Consider the following 18,336-nt stretch of genomic DNA (forward strand, 5'->3'; position numbering starts at 1 on the left):
TCATCTACTGGCAGTTTGTTTATACAGTAGAACCCGTTTATAGTGAACCCGCCTATAATGAATTCCCGTTTATTGTGAATTTCCATCTCAGTCCCGGCAAAATGGTGTGAGGTTATGTATTAATTTATTGGATATAGCGCACAACTTTTGTCAATGTTGATACGTTTTCCCGCGTACCACGAACAAATTTTGCCGACATAATGCACATTTATCTCTATATTTTCATATAATTACAAGTTTTTTCACAAAACGTCTATTCTGGATCACATTGAAGTTTTTCTCCGCAATACGCTACTCGATTGTCCACTGTTCATATTTAGGGATGGGGCGACCGAATCCAATATCCGCCGAATCCGCCGAATCCTAGGGATTCGAAGGTTCGGCGGGTCTGATATAGGATTCGTCAAAGGATTCGGTTTTTACTATTGAAAAAAATACAGTAAAACTCGCTTACGAGGTCCCGCATGGTAGGTTTTTCCGTATAAAGCGTTTAAATTGCCCGAGGTCTCGTCATTTACGCCATTAATTGTGTGATATAATGTCCGTTAAAATTTTTTCTGAAACTTCTTGTCTCAAATAATGGCACACGTAAATATGAAGAAAAGACAAATGAACAACAACATACGAAGAAATATGGATGATGTACCATAACTACAGTACAAACCCAATAGTTATTTTAAGATAATTACCATAAAAAGAACTAAAGATTCTTTGTAGAATACCATAATTACTACAGAAGCATGATAGCTACCATATTTGCACTATAGTTACCGTAACAACTGAGATGTATATTTACCGTGATAGTAATGTATTATTTATTTATGACATATTAAATTAAAGAACATTGTTAAAAAAAAAAAAAGGATGTTAAACTTTAATATGTACGGTTGGCACATGTTGCTAAGAAATAATGCGATCTGAAAGAATGCAGTACTACTACGAAAAGTGAAAATGGTACTCTTGGATTTTTAGGTTATGGCAGTCTCTCTCGTTTTTCAGTAATATCGGCCGAAAATTAACGAGCGTACTGTATCGGAAGTCGGCAGAAATGCCGATTCAACTAAATATTGGCAAAATCGGCTTCTTCAATACAGCTCTACATTTAATGACATGAGTAAACATATTTCAGACTTCAGGATATTGAAAAAGACTTTAATTTCCATGTAGGTTTATTGTGTGTATGTTTTTTTTTGCAAGTGTAATTTGAATGAAGTAAAATGTTTTTATTTTTATTACTTTCAATTGATTAAACTTTAATGACCAGTTACAGATATTTATGACACTAATTTTGAGGTTAATCAATTTTACTAAAGCATTCCAGCCAAGCAGGTTGCCAGCGGGAGACACTTCTCTTTTGCTGGAAACACTATCTCCAATCGTAGAGCTAATTTAACTCCTGAACGTGCAGAACAAATTATTGTTCTGAATGATAGATTAAAGAACAGAATTTAATACTCTGTGACAATCTCTCAGAATTATTGTGCTGAAAAGTGGAAATGTTGAAACAATGTGAATGTACTTTTCAAACAACATGATTTTTGGTGCTAAGTTTGTTGAAGCTCAGTAAGGACTCCAGAAAAATTGACAAGGGTGAAATTTTTCCAAAGATATGTTACATTTACACAAACATATACTTGGTTATGTTAGTTGGATGATATCAGTTACTAATGAACCAATGGAAACAGGTAATATTCAATGAAGAAAAATGTTATTTTTTTTCTAGCAGTGCAAAATGTAAACACACTCTGTAAATAGTTACCCAAAATTAATAAGCCCACTTCATTTTAATACTTTATTCAAACATGATATTAAGTTTAAGATAAAAATAATTTCCCAAAAGTGTAACTGTACCACAAAAGCTCGAGCTCGGCTCGAAGTAAAATTCTTAGGCTCGCAGACCTCTAGCTTATTTATAGAAAAAACCTAACCGCTAATCTGTACTAAAACTGAAATTTCTCAAGAAAAAATTGTTGTCTTTATATACACTTATACCAGAAATGTACCAAACTACATGTGATAAAGTCAAGGGACTTTTAGTGCAAGCAGAATACATCTCACTTACATTAGATATGTGGACATCATCTGTTAAAAGATTCGGGTTTGGGTTCGACATTCGGCAATTCCAGTCGAGGATTCGAGGAAATCAGGATTCGCCCCATCCCTATTCATATTATAAACAAGTCGTATTCCAGTGGCCTCGGTATGCTACGTGCAGCCAGAAATGGTGATCAGTTTGGTGAAAATAAAAAATAGTTTTCCCTGCAAAGTTAAAGAATGGGTGAACGCGTGTACATATAATATGTTATCAAAATTAAAAATAAATTACCGCTACACAAATACGTATGTACATTATAGCAGCAAATTCAATATTTTTACGTCTCATTTTGATCGAGTATGGTTCGTAAGACTACCACTAAATAGAACTCTGTCTACTAAATTTTTCCATAGAAAGTGAGAAAATTTCGTTCCAGCTTTAGCAACTGCGATACTAAATGATATGTAGTGATCTTTGATGCGCCAGACTCGTTATTTATCGTTTATTTACTTTTGACGGTAAAAAGAATTTTGTGTTATTAATCTGAAAATGTGCTTCAATAAGAAATACGTACATAAAAAAGGGTGATAAACGCGGTAAAAAACGTAAGGCATATTTGTGTGAGATAAACTGGACATTATTGAAAAGGTAGACTTTAACCCCACTGTCCCGCACGTGTTAATAGCAAAGGAACTTTGAATTACAACATCCACATTAAGTACAATACTATTAAACAAGCTGAACAATCTTCTTTCTCAAGCTGCGAATACATCACAGAGTACCTATTAAACGCCTGAAAAAAGGAAAATACGCAGATGTTGAAAAACCATTAATAGAAAGTTTGTACATGTATAGTGCATTAAAAATAATATCTGCATTTGCTCATAAAACTGTTGCTTTGAGTATTTTCATTCGTTCTTTTCTTGTCTTAGGCCTATGTGTAGTTAAGATTTTGCTTTTGAGTATGTATTGCCAACATAAAAGTTTTCCCAGATATAAAGTTTCCCCTCTATAGTGAACATATAAACTACTCCCTTCAGATTCATTATAACAGGGTTCTACTGTATCTTGATTTTTCTGACAGCACTTTCAAGCATATCAAATCTTTCTGGTTAAGTTTCTTCAGCATGATTGTCAAATCTCAGAAAATCATTGCCAGACACATCTTCTTGATGGGAAACTCTAAACTGAAATTTTTACTTGATAATAGAACATCTTATCTTACCTACAATTTATTCTTTACGTTTTGAATTGAGGTACTTAAAAATAAAATGTTTTTGAATATTAAATAGGTGGTAAATTTTTTGTTAAATGCTATGTTATGCTAAAATTAGACACTTGTAAAATTCACTGAACTTTTATGTTAGTTTAAAAAAGCAAGAATTTTATTTTTTTTAAATTCTCCAAAGCCATGGTTTCAAAACTACATAAATTATAGACATTTTGTTACTTATTTTGTATTAAATGTACAGTAATTTTTATTGCATGGATTGACATTTGTGTGTTTACCATTTTGCGTTCTCTATCATAAATCAAACTTTAGGTAATGCAACGGAAAGGGCGAATGGGTTTGGGTTGGATGCGTTAAAAATATTTTTGATGCTAACGACAAAAGTTAAGTTGAAAATACCTTGCAGTTGTACGTTGTTTGTCAATAATCAACTACGTGTCGACTGCCTATACCCATATAAGAGCACAACTATTGAATTTTGTTACTAAAGCTATTTGTAGTTATACATTTTTAGGATCGTTATGAAAAAAGGTTGAAAGTGAATTTTTCCTATGAAAAAGGCTACTTACAAATAAAATTTATATATGTGATTTTAAATCATATATGGTGACCAATATTGAATACTGGTTTATGTAATTAAAAACTTTTATTTATTGAGAATATTAGTGATAGAAATTGTGTATATAAACATTTTTTAAAAGTGTATATACAGTAAAACCTCGGTATAACAAACTTGAAGTGACTGATATTAAGTGTGTTTGTTATAGCGAGGTTTCTTTAATATGAGGTGAATTCAAAACCAACGAACAAATGATTTGTGATACAAAGGGTTTTTTCTGTAACCATCATTATTTCAAAAAACACAGAAGTAATAGTAGGTACTCAGTATATAGATACTGTATACATAAAGTACTTACCTACCTACGTTTTAATACATGCTACAGAGTTCTCGAACAGAGCAAATGAATATTAAGCAAACCAATCCGATTTGATTACAGTACATAAGTATATTGCATATTATTGTTGACAGCGTTGAATTTGGAATGCCAAATCTTTTAGCTATTTCTGCTTTTTTACCTCCCTGATCTACTGCGTGTAGAATTTCCAGTTTCGTTGTAAGAGAAATTGCTTTCCGTTTTTTTTTAATCCATTTTACGAACACTAGCAATTAGGGATGGGGCGAATCCTGATTTCCTCGAATCCGAATCCTAACTAAAATCCTCGACTGGAATTGCCGAATCTCGAACCCAAACCCGAATCTTTTAATAGATGATGTCCACATATCTAATGTAAGTGAGATGTATTCTGCTTGCACTAAAAGTCCCTTGACTTTATCACATGTAGTTTGGTACATTTCTGGTATAAGTGTATATAAAGACAAAAAATTTTTCTTGACAAATTTCAGTTTTAGTACAGATTAGCGGTTAGGATTTTTTCTATAAATAAGCTAGAGGTCTGCGAGCCTAAGAATTTTACTTCGAGCCTAGCTCGAGCTTTTGTGTACAGTTACACTTTTGGGAAATTATTTTTATCTTAAACTTAGTATAATGTTTGAATAAAGTATTAAAATGAAGTGGGCTTATTAATTTTGGGTAACTATTTACAGAGTGTGTGTACGTTTTGCACTGCCATAAAAAAAATAACATTTTTTCCCATTGAATCTTACCTGTTTCCATTGGTTGATTAGTAACTGATATCATCCAACTAACATAACCAAGTATATGTTTGTGTAAATGTAACATATCTTTGGAAAAACTTCATTTTTGTCAATTTTTCTGGAGTCCTTACTGAGCTTCAACAAACTTAGCACCAAAAATCATGTTGTTTCAACATTTCCACTTTTCAACACAATAATTCTGAGAGAGATTGCCACAGAGTATTAAATTCTGTTCTTTAATCTATCATGCAGAACAATATTTTGTTCTGCACGTTCAGGAGTTAAATTAGCTCTACGATTGGAGATAGTGTTTCCAGCAAAAGACAAGCGTCTCTCGCTGGCAACCTGCTTGGCTGGAATGCTTTAGTAAAATTGCTTAACCTCAAAATTAGTGTCATAAATATCTGTAACTGGTCATTAAAGTTTAATCAATTGAAAGTAATAAAAATAAAAGCATTTTACTTCATTCAATTTACACTTGCAAAGAAAGATACACACAATAAACCTACATGGAAATTAAAGTCTTTTTCAATATCCTGAAGTCTGAAATATGTTTACTCATGTCATTAAATGTAGAGCTGTATTGAAGAAGCCGATTTTACCAATATTTAGTTGAATCGGCATTTCTGCCGACTTCCGATACAGTACGCTCGTTAATTTTCGCCCGATATTACTGAAAAACGAAAGAGACTGCCATAACCTAAAAATCCACGAGTACCATTTTCACTTTTCGTAGTAGCACTGCATTCTTTCAGATCGCATTATTTCTCAGCAACATGTACCAACCGTACATATCAAAGTTTAACATCCTTTTTTTTCCCAACAATGTTCTTTAATTTAATATGTCATAAATAAATAATACATTACTATCACGGTAAATATACATCTCAGTTGTTACGGTAACTATAGTGCAAATATGGTAGCTATCATGCTTCTGTAGTAATTATGGTATTCTACAAAGAATCTTTAGTTCTTTTTATGGTAATTATCTTAAAATAACTATTGGGTTTGTACTGTAGTTAATGTACATCATCCATATTTCTTCGTATGTTGTTCATTTGTCTTTTCTTCATATTTACGTGGGCCATTATTTGAGACAGGAAGTTTCAGAAAAAATTTTAACGGACATTATATCACACATTTAATGGCTTAAATGATGAGACCTCAGGCAATTTAAACGCTTTATTCGGAAAAACCTACCATGCGGGACCTCGTAAGCGAGTTTTACTGTATTTTTTTCCCGTAATTAGTAAAAAACCGAATCCTTTGACGAATCCTATATCAGACCCGCCGAACCTTCGAATCCCTAGGATTCTGCGGATTCGGCAGATATTGGATTCGGTCGCCCCATCCCTACTAACAATAAATAATTACTGAAAGTTAAGTCTCATTTATTACCGCACGAGATTTGTCCAACCATAACCTATTTACAAGTGAACAAATTTAACCCAGAAAAACTTAACCTCCAAACAAGATACATAACTGGTTAAATAATTTATTTCCCCTTACAATATGGAAGAAAAACAACTTTCTAAACCTACAGATTTTAATTAAGAAACACTCCACAGAATCTGTATCTGTTTTCGGCATTCATTACAACACGGATAAACGATCACACATTTTCACAGAACAATGATATAAATTGTTCACGTGATGAAATTTTCTAGGCAGTTTCGGAAGATCGATTAATCGAAGTACGATAGCTTATGTTGGTAGTCAAAGTGCGTTTCAGTACGTCCGTAACTCTTATTTCTATGGCCAATCAGTTGTAAGATGGCGGCAGTATTGTTTACTTGCCAAAGCGTAATTTATTTACGAAGCAAAATTGAAAATTTATGACAATCCTACGAAAATATTTTGAAGATTTTTCCGTTTTACCTTCGCTGTAGTGAGTGTTTTTGGCGTTGCATCCAAAAAAAAAGCTTCTTTATTTAGAGGTATAAATAGTTAGTAGTGGTGCACCGATATGACTTTACCGATAACGATTCGAATTCCGATTATGAGAGCAATAATCGGCAGATACCGATTCAGTTACCAATTATAATGAACAAATTTTTTTAAGTGTAATAATGCACACAAAATTTTTTATTACCATGTGAATTTAGGTAAAATTGAGAATACAGTTATAATAACAGTATAAAAATATATAAAATACACTATTAAGTCATTGCAAAGTGTAAATTAAATTAACTTCTATTTATATTTGTTATTGTAAACAACTTGAACTACAGTCTAATAATTGTAATTTACAATGGGTAAGTTTTTGTTGCAGAAAACTAGCATTATTATCGACTATGACATAAAATTGCATCGAGAAATTACTGTTTAACAATGTAAACATGTTGCTTTATTTTGTTCAGTTGAGTTTATAGAAAATGTTTCCACACTTCACTTTTTTTCTCCCTACTCGCCATCTCACTATAATTATATATAAATGACTCAAAACCAATTCTAGCACATGTGATTTTATTTATGTTGACTGACTATATAAAATTATAAATACTTTTTCACTTTTCATGTCACATACAAATAACACAACGGATAATGTTACCAAAGACGCCCATAACGGGTTTGTAAAACGCAGTGATAAACTCTAGAAGGTATCGGGACCACGATTTTGAACCGCTACTACGACTCGAAAAGATTGATTGTCATAGAATCCACTGCAACTGATTGTGGTATTTTGATTGCGTGCCATCTAATTTACGTCTCTGGCTATAGGTAATGTACAAGGCCACTAAACAAAAGACGAAACGTAAATAAACGTGTAGGAAAAATGTATTTTTTATTGTTCGAGGCAATGAGATTTATTAAACTTAACTAAATATCTGTAATCTTTATATGATGGAGTTAGATGAATTTTGTAATATATACAAATATTACCGTATTTCGTCCTAAAATGTGTAAAAAATATTACACAGTAAAAACCTACTTAATTACGCCGGGACGTAGATAATCGGCAAAGTAATCGTTAAGATAATCGGCAAAGTAATCGTTAAGATAATCGCTGATTACGATTAATCGGTAAGTACCCATAATCGCCGATTACGATTCATCGGTATCCGCATCGGTGCACCACTAATAGTTAGTATTACATAGCGATTTGGCGGGACTTAACCGTTGCTTCATTATTCGTTATTAAGGAGTTTGTTGTGCGAGGTTTTACTGCATATATGTGAGGTTATGTTCCTGTACCTATGATTTATTTGCATTATAAATTATTTATTATTAATATAGAATACTAAATTTTTTATTTAAATTTTTAAATTTTATTGATTTTATGCTTTATCAACCGTATTCATGATATCACTTCTGTCCTTTTATTTTATTTCTATTATTTGCATGCAAAATCAAAGTTAGTTTTGTTAATACACTTAGTAAGTATAACATCTGTACCCATTTTATTTTATTTTCTCAGTGTTTTTGTGCAATGCACGTTCCAAAACATTCACAACATTGATATGTTCACTATTAGGAAAAGATTTGTGTTACGGTGGAGAAAAAAAAAATCATAACCAGTGCAAATGAACTCAAACTTGTGATAGATATGTGTTCAAATGTGCTATAAAATGTGAGTTGTCTAAAAAATTCCAGTATATTATAAATTTTGCAGAAACAAAAAAAGGGTATAATATGCTCGCAACAATTACATTTATAGGAGGAACAAAAGGTGTTGTTAGCACTCATGCCTTTACAAAAAAATGTTATGACTGTATAAGTAATAAATAACAAACTATACATTGCTGATAGCTATAATGTTTCATGCTTAAAATACTCCTATTAGCTTGTAATATTTTTCTGCATATAAAGTAGGTAATCATCAGTGTAAATACAGTAAGGTAAGTCAAGTATAAAATGGTGTCTACTAACATTTCACACTGTTTTTTTTTAATGAATAAATTTAATTATATTAATGGGTGAGATTTTTTCATCTACTAATTAATTAGTGTGTATTTGGTTGTGGCTTATGATTTTAACGTATTTGTGAAGGTTAAATGACTAACAACTAATAAAATTGAGTACGTTTATCTCATTGCTTGTAAAATTGAAAAGCTTGCCTAACATAAAATGTGTACTATTCAGGTTATTCTGAATTCTCTCTCTGACTAGTCACATTAACTTAAATGTAATTTTAATCATGTGTATTGTTTTGAAAATGGTTTTGTAGCTGTAATAAATTTTAATATGTGGTTTTGATTTAGTTTTTTTTTTTTTTTGTATCTTTGTTGTATTTGTGTAGCTATAGTTTGTTTGATTGCTGTGTTTACTTGTGTACCAAGGGCAGGTTTTTGTTTGTTTCATACATGGTTTGTTTTTACAGAAAATTATGGTCATGTGAAAAAAAATTTTCGTGAGCTTTGCTTTTATCCTTTGTTGTAAATAGAGAGGATGTTATGTGCATGGTACGCAAGTAAATATGGCATAACTCTTATTACCAGCCCTGAGTAAAAAAATTTTCTCTCTTCATTTCAGCAGATATAGATCATCGAACTATAGTTATCAGCGTGTCTCAAACTATGAGGCAGGGGTGAGAACAGATGCAAGGTGAGATGACGCGGTAAAAAAACATTATTGGCAATATAAATTTAACTTGATAATTTTTTTTACCTTTGTACAGTTATTGCATGCTTCTGTCATTGAAATTTTGAGAGACTGGTTTTGCCTTCTCATAGCTATTAGCAGTTCGTATTTTGTGTAGTTATGAACATGTAAGTGACTTTTGCCTGCCGCAGAGTTTGAGATCCACTGATGGAGGATGGTTCTTAGTGATGGTGATAGTGGTGGTGATAATATAGATGTGTTGATTTCCACATACCTAATATGAACAGTTGTGTCAAGTTTGTGTCGTTAAAACGTTGTGCTTATGACTTAATCTAGGTCACAGCAATATATAGAGTTGGGTAATTTACTTGTGCCATAGCTAATTCTTCCTCTTTATTTTAGTGTTGATTTGAAAATCCTGGCTATTCATTGCTTGAGACATTTTAGCAATGAGCAGAGTGAGTGTGTCGGTGTGTGTGTTTTGGAGAAGTCGGTACATCTCTTGTATTGCAAAAGCAAGGGTGTTCTGTTTTTATCACTCAGGTACTCGGATGAATTCAGCGTGCGAGAGGATCTCATGGGGCTTGCGATTGGAGCGCACGGAGCCAACATCCAACAGGCTCGCAAGGTGGAGGGAATCACCAACATTGAACTAGAGGAAAACTCTTGTACATTCAAAATTTATGGTGAGGTGAGTTACATGTATTTTTTTTGTTCAGGTGAAAACAGGTAATTAACTGTGAGCTTACTATAAAATATGTCAAAAAAGTTGGTTTCTATGAGGTTTAATTTTTTTTTTACTGTTCAACTGGACTTCCTTTGCCGCTTTCTCCGTTGCTAACTTTTTAAATCTGCATAATTAAAGTAAACTGAAAGAATTAAGAACTTGTAAACTATGTTGTCTTTCCTCCCTGCTACCTTATGACTTGTTTACCAAAAAATTCACATTAGCACAAAGGCAGCCATCTTCCGATCACAACACTTCCAAATTGTACACAACTATAACAGAAAAAGATTCTTTGTTCCAAGAACACAATTCAACCTTAAAATGGTCCCGAAATGTCAAGACGAAAATATTATTTATTAATGCTCTTAAATCCCATGATTTCACATGAACTTGTAGTACCAGCCAAGTACTTCAATACTTGGACGACAACGAAACTACTCACGTTTGCCTCATTATGAGCTTAATACAGACTGTATTCATCCAATTCTAATTAACATGTCCATAAATGTTTATAAATTGATGCAGCCCGGACTACAGCAGCAAAATTTACTTCAACTCACTACATTAGTATTTAATTTCGAGCCATCACTCGACCACGACGATTCGGTACTACCTCCATCCACAAAGGAGAGATGGTCACGTGTCCCCAACAACCAATCACATACAAGCTTAAAACACACTTTCAAAAATCAGCCATTCAAAGCACACGTTTCAAGAAATGAAAAAAGAATGAAAACTCTGGATACATATAATGAGGGGTTTCCCCTTCTCTCTTTCCAATTCTGATGATACATTTGTCCTTGAGAGTTCCCATGCTCACTGGAAACTACCCCCCCCCCCCCCCTTTTCTCTCTCTTCTATTTCTCTCTCTGTCTTTCTCTGTCTCTTTTTCTCTCTCTCTGACTGATGTTATTTACAGTCACATTGGATTATCATGCTTTTAGACAAAGGAAAATAACAAAACAAGTAAAAAAAAATTATGACTACGCTTAAACTTAACTAATCAGCCAAATACTGAAATTAATCATAAAACATAATAAAATTAGTAATTATTCCAAACTACAATATGAACAAAGAATGCAAGGGATAATATTGTGTTATACAGGGTGGCCACAGACCAGGAAAACCAGGAAAAGTCAGGGATTTTAGAAATGGTCAGGGAAAATCGGGAAAAGTCAGGGAATCGCCTGAGAGGTCAGGGAAAATTTTCTCTTCTACCGTGAATGATTAACTTTGAATATGCCATGTTATGTTAGAATGTGTACCGTAAACCAGTTCTTATGTGCTGTTCTCGTTCGACAGTACGAAAACAATGGCTTGCATGCAACATGAATAACTATCGTAGATCTATTTTTACATGCTAAATGTCGCACACCGGTACCATAATAATTTGGTGTGTATGGTTTTTATGCTCTCTGTTCTGCCAACAAATGTAATGCGTACCGGTAAACCAGTTCTTACGTGCTGTTCTCGTTCGACAATACGAAAACAATGGCTTGCGTGCAACATGAATAACTATCGTAGATCTCTTTTTACATGCTAAATATCGCACACCAGTACCATAATAATTTGGTGTGTGTGTTTTTTCTGCTCTCGGTTTTGCTAACAAATGTACTTGTTTTTGAGCACGTTCTAAGAAATCTACAAAATCAAATGGCTACTTTGTTTGGCAGCATATTTTCAGTTCTTATTTTCGCTTATATCATGCATATTATTTTGTTGGGATTTTTCTAAAATAAAAGGTTTAATAATTGACGTGTTAAAACATTGCAATGAAAATCAAAAAGAATGAAAAGCTGGTGGTTGGGTTAATTTGAACATTATTTCTTTCGGTTTCGGCTGGGATCGCCATATTGGCTTATTTGCCTTTTGTACACTTGTAAAGTACCTATTGCTTGTGTTGCGGAAATTATTACGACGGAGTTGTAGGGGTAGTGTTCGTTAGACGTAGTGTTTGAAGTGATTATTACTGCAGTGAGCTACTTAGGAATCGTAAATGGGGATTATGAAATGTCTAACATGGCTGGCTAGCTGTTCAGAGAGTTAGCTAACCTATTTTTATACAGACGTGAGATTTGTTTGTTTACACATGAAAATATTGTGTAAAATTTCGTGTTTCAGTATTTAAAGCGTGACGAAATTTTCATAGTTTAGAAATTTAAGGAAAGTTCGTTAACAGTTTCATGGTAAGTTGCGAATAATTTGAGACCCTGAAACATGGTATTTCCAAGAAAGACTTCAAATTTCAAAGATGATTGGCTTCAAGATGAGAGATTTTGTTTGTGGTTGGAACGACCTAAAACCGGAGTAATCATAATCGTTGTTCGCTGTGTCAGAAACCATTCTCCCTCAGCAACATGGAAAAACGTGCACTCACAAGTCACATGAATGGTGAAAAACACAGGCAAGCAGAAGAATATTCCAAATGTAGCAGTTGTAACTTGGGTATGTACTTTTCTTGTAAGCCAAAGCCTTCTACTAGTGCCAGTGGTAATTCTGATTCACAGTCATCCTCCATGTTTTATATACTACTACCATTGTTTCTGATGGTACTGTTCTTGGTGACGAGTCGGGGGTTTTCCAGTAAAATGCAACCTGAGAAAAATTGTGAACAGTCAGTTGTGGAATCTACATCACTTTGCAAAATGCCACTGTCTGGGATAAACACGTTTGTTTTAAATGAGGAGGTGACTAGGGCTGAAGTTTTGTGGTGCATGCAAACAGTTTTATCACATAAGTCTTTGCGTAGTTCAGCAAGTGATGTGACTGTGATGCAAATGATGTTCCCAGACTCATCAGTTGCCAAAAAACTGCAACTGCGAAGAACAAAAATTGGGTACATTATATTACATGGCATAGCCCCTTATTTCCATAATAAATTAGTGAAAGACATATTCCAGTGTACTGAAATAGTTGTGGGGTTTGATGAATCAGTAAATAAGACTTCCGAACTTGGACAAATGGATATAGTGGTGAGATTTTGGAGAGAACAGAGCTGCCAGGTTTCAACTAGGTACTTCAACTCAGCATTTTTGAATCATGCCACAGCTGAAGATCTGCTGAAAGCATTCACTGAGACACTGTCAGAAATAGATTTGTGCAAAATTCTGCAAATCTCTATGGATGGTCCCAGTGTCAACCTAAAGTTTAACCGTGATCTTTGTGCTTCTTTGTCAGGCCTAAATATTTGCATTGCTTGGTTGTAATAATTTTTACTTTTCAAATGTTTAATAGTTTTAGATACTGCATAGTCTTATTAATTTTTTATTGTTTTTATTACTGTTGAAATTTTATGCCAAGAATCGTAACAAAACTGCTAACAACAGAGATCCTATATTTCTCATTTTAAAATATATTTATAAAATTGCAATCACGGTTGTGTAAATTAAAAAAAATGGTCAGGGAATTTTTTTGCACAGTCAGGGAAAACCTGGAAAAGTCAGGGAATTTAATTTCTACATTTCTGTGGCCACCCTGTTATAAAACAAAGTATCTGTAGACATTTTAGATCAAATTACATTTGAATTGTATGAAAAGTATATAAGTGCTAAACACAAGGGACCAGAAATTTGAATTTATCTTCGCCATCAAGATTGTGATGCCAGCATCGATTGGACTTACCTATTTCAAGGTTTGAGATTGTTACCTAAAAATAAACAAACTAAGGTTTTAGGCTAGTGCATATAGTGTATCCCTTTATTCTGTGTTTTTTGATTGTTTTTAATATGAAATCATGACCCAGGAAAAACTAATCTACTGTAAAACCATAAATTGTTTTTTTCTTTTTTCTTTATAAGAACCGGAACAGAGAACCAAGGTTCTTAAGGTAAAAATCAAACCAACCAATGAATACTTTAACTGTACAGCCCTAGTAATAAGCATGTCTAAAACAGAACTGCTCGGAAAAAGAAAAATAATCGGCAAATATTTGTGTTTTTAAAAATATGCCGTCATTAATGTACAAACGTGTTGCTAATACGAGATGCAAGATCAAACAACATAATATTAATTTTTTTCCTATACATTTATTTAATACATTTTGGTACATTTTTCTCACAACAATAAATTACATTCAATGAGTTTATGATATTAAAAGATAAAATTCTTGTAATGTGAGCTAGATTTGGTCAAATTGCTGATTGATTTCACGTATTTTGTTACATCTTGGTGCTAAATGGCGTATTAATTTGTATTTCGGTGTTATATTTTATATTGACATGCTTTACGGTGTTATTTATGCTTTATCACAACTCACTAATTTATCTTGTCCCTGTCACTAAGCAATATTATTTACTTATCAACAGGTATCATAGTATTAATTATTGACAAACTGACAAGTTTTAAGTAAACTGGAAAACTATTCATTAAGTCAAAGTGAGTGGAGTATATTCCTTTATGCTCTCAACCTTGCCTGAATAGGCCCTGTTTCTTCTTATTTATGAGAATATATATATATATATATATATATATATATATATATATATATATATATATGTTGCTTTGTAAGAAGATAATATTTCAATAGTTATATAGTTTTTATGGTTAAAATTCATCATTCAAATTATGCATGCTGGTAGTCAGGTTTCAAAGCTTGTATTAGCACCCGCTTGTTTTATGTTTATAACTAGGGACCCCAGAAAATGGTAAACCGCAAAATACACGAAATACCGCGAAATTGGGCACTATTTCACCGTTTTCACGAAATCTGCTATTTTTTCACAAAACACGAAACTTTGCGCGAAACCACGTAATTTCCGTTACCAAGAATGTTTACATTGGTCGGATACTGTAAATAATCTTACTATCGATTGTATTGATATCGCGTAACGAAATCGATTGTAGTTCCAACATGGCGGCAAACGTGTTGCCGCTATGTAGCAGCGTTACGAACACAATTTTTGTGTAGTTGGTATTAGTTCTCAAAAATTCTAGCGCACAGAAGCGAACACAATATTTACGCTTACATAATGGTTTCATTCTGGCCGAACACAATATTTTTTAGTGTGCGTGCCATTACGGCATAAAAATGTTTTTACGGTGCAGCTTGCAGTAGTGTTTTTTTATGACGTCTCTGTTACTCGGTATTAATTTCCAAGCATCTAATTAGTAGTGCTTATTTTTGTGTTAAGATGTCGAAAATAGTTACGGTTTTCAATTGAGAACGAGAGATGAAGCAGGAAGGATTTTATATATTTGATGTTAAGGATAAGATACTGTAATAATGTGTAAGTTTTGCAACGTTCGTGTGGACTGGATGTGCCGAGACACATGCCTAAAACACGTTTCTAACGCAACTCATAAAAAAAAAATTATGTGCGGCATCAACGTCGACTACCGGTACTGCAAAACAGACGTCTATAGGAGATGCTTTGCAAACTTCTAAAAACATAGTTCTAAACAAACAACAATTTATAATTGACTTTGTTGAAATGATGGTGGGGGCAAACATACCTTTGGAAAAAGCAGATGACCCAAACATGAGGACCTGGTTAAATAAATATGTTCAAGGTACTGTGGTTCAGTATTTTTATTGCATTTAAAATTTTTTTTATTATTTTGTGTGTGCGCAGTAGTTAAGCACCATTTGGCCAATGAAATAATTCTACAGTTCATCATGCCCGCATAAAACGTAAGTTAGGATGAGTAATGTGAATGTAGGCCTCCTATAGCTTTGTTACAAAAATCAGTTTTTGGGATTAGAGAATGTAACTTCTTAAATTAATGAATTGTAATACTATTGTTTCTGTAATTAATAATTATAATTACTTTTCTTCTTCTTTTTCAGACCATACATTATTTTAATTTCCAAACATAGTAATATTACAACACATTTTTTAAAAAAAAACCAAAATTTGGTTAGAAACAGATGGAATAGAACAGGCTAGGGGAACACAGGGTTGCTGTTACGGAGACAAGACCAAGAAGAAAACTAGAAACACTAAAAACTTTTTAGTGTTTGCAAATTGAGAGTTTTTTATGTTAAATATTATAATTTAAAAAAATTTGAAGCAAAACAATCCTCGTTTGCCAATTTCAATTTTAATTTAATGTATCTCACCAAATTTTTACACCGATTTTTAGCACCGCTTGCTTATTTTTACACCGAAATGAGCCAGTATTATTTACCATTTTCTGGGGTCCCTATTTATAACTGAAGTGGCATGCCATACAACTCTTGATAGGTGCTGTAAATAAAAATCTACTTCCTTTTTAAAGGGTTTCATTCTGTAATTATCTTCCAGACATTGCATGGAAAGTGGTTAAAGAAATGCATATTGTAACAATACTAGTGTAATTTAGCCTGTGTTTCACAGTACGTGTGAAAGCATCTGAGAATTATGTTATTTTTAAATATAATCACCAACTTTTCAAGCTAAGAAAGGCCTCTAATCCCACTCTTTCTTACCCCTTCTCTTTTCTCTCTTCTCTCTCTCTCTCCCCTCCCCCCTCCCCCCTCCTCCATTCCCCCTTCCTTCCATTGTAATTGGAAAATCAGTTAATGTCAAGTGAATTGTATTGACTGTAAGTCATGAAGAATAAGACTGTAATGCCACAAAGTTCCATAATATTTTGATTATCGTCTGTGGTCAATCATTGTTTGTTTCATTGTAGTTGGTATGGAGGGGAAAAAATAAGAGGTTGGTTGGTTATTGATAAAAGCTTTTATTTTTTCCTCCCATTCTTTAGACTTCTGAATCGGTGAAGAAAGCACGAAGTATGTTGGAGTACAGCGAAGAGTCCATTCAGGTTCCAAGGGTGCTAGTAGGGAAAGTGATAGGCAAGAATGGCCGCATCATCCAAGAGATTGTTGACAAAAGTGGCGTTGTAAGTACCATTGTACTACCTTTTTTTCTAGTATACCATGCATGATGTCAGAAAGTAGGTGGATGTTGTAATGTCAGTTTTCAAAATTGCTATCACTATTATAACTGCCTTAAATTTATTTTGTAAGTAATTCATTGGTAACTTTAATATTGGCCACCATGTTAATCATGTAGTGTAGTACACTTTTATTTTCCCTTTACATTTCATTTATAAACATGTAAGTATGTACTTTGTATTTGTAGATATCTTGAGGGTCTTTTTTTTTTCTTTGGGTTTCTGAATATTTCCAACCAATGTTTAATATTTTGACCCAGAACAATTTGTATATTGAATATTTGTTTATATTGACAGTTAATGAAAGTGATGCTGGTAATCCAATTCTGTGAATGAAATCTTGTAAACAGTTTCACAGTGATAGAAAACAGGAGTACCCTGAGACCATACTTTTGGATAAGATTGATACTCTTTCAGGGTTGGAGACAAAAGTATGAAGTATTTGTTGTTTGATATTATCATATTATAACAGTGGAAATAAAGACTTATTTCAATTATGAATTGTAATAATCCACAACATTTTTAAGCCTAGAGTTGTAACTAACATTGTATTGTAACTGATTCTGGCAGCAGCGTAAGCTACGCAAGTGACTTGTCAGATACTTTGCGGTGTTTGTCAATTGTGTGGGTACCTGCATAAAACAAAAAACTAGTTTTCTTGAATCCAAATGTCGAATTTTGATTTTCAATGAGTGTCTCGAGTTTGAATCTAGAAATCAAGTCAGGTTAAAATGATAGGTATGGGAAAACAAGATAATTGTTAAAAAATTAAATTCTTAAAATATAATTTTTTTTCTAGAAGCATATTTAATACATGTTTGTAATCTAAAAAAAAAAAAATCCCTTTGTCTTATTTCTCTTGAATGTTCCCTGCAATGCTAAAGGAACATAGTGAGAGCTTTGGGTACTTACGTGTTAATGCCACCGCAACAGAAGTTGCGCTAAAATTTGCATTTTAAATTGATTGCAAGGACAAGCATGAGAGAGAGTGTGAAACATGCTTCACATTTCAGTGAGCTAAAAAGTTGTTTTAATTGACGTAAATTTGGCTGAAACAAAAAGTGCTGCAACAGGTGTTAAAATATCTATAGTTAAACTAATTCTAGCAGAGGGTAAGGTAAAGATCAAACTCAGTTTGACTATTTTGATACCTACAGGTAAGAAAACAGACCATAGGAAAATAGAAGTAGACGTTTTTACAAGTGCTGTGCGAAGAAAAATTCACTCATTTTGTAGTGTAAGACATTTAAAAGGTTTGATAAGGT

General features: G+C 33.1%; 1 protein-coding gene across 10 annotated transcripts in view; it reads left to right on the forward strand.

Annotated features, from left to right (window-relative positions):
- LOC134543021 (fragile X messenger ribonucleoprotein 1 homolog) overlaps positions 1-18,336 on the forward strand; it is a 95,384-nt gene that overhangs the window by 25,922 nt on the left and 51,126 nt on the right. For 5 of the 10 annotated variants that reach the window (XM_063387701.1, XM_063387703.1, XM_063387704.1 and 2 more), the window contains exons 6-8: positions 9,397-9,468; positions 10,009-10,156; positions 16,880-17,017. In XM_063387701.1, coding sequence (XP_063243771.1) covers positions 9,397-9,468; positions 10,009-10,156; positions 16,880-17,017 — 358 coding nt within the window. The remainder of the gene's footprint in view (positions 1-9,396; positions 9,469-10,008; positions 10,157-16,879; positions 17,018-18,336) is intronic. The other 5 variants (XM_063387706.1, XM_063387708.1, XM_063387710.1 and 2 more) reach the window with 2 other exon arrangements.

This window comes from Bacillus rossius (assembly GCF_032445375.1).
Source record: "Bacillus rossius redtenbacheri isolate Brsri chromosome 9 unlocalized genomic scaffold, Brsri_v3 Brsri_v3_scf9_2, whole genome shotgun sequence".
Taxonomy (NCBI): Eukaryota; Metazoa; Arthropoda; class Insecta; order Phasmatodea; family Bacillidae; genus Bacillus; species Bacillus rossius.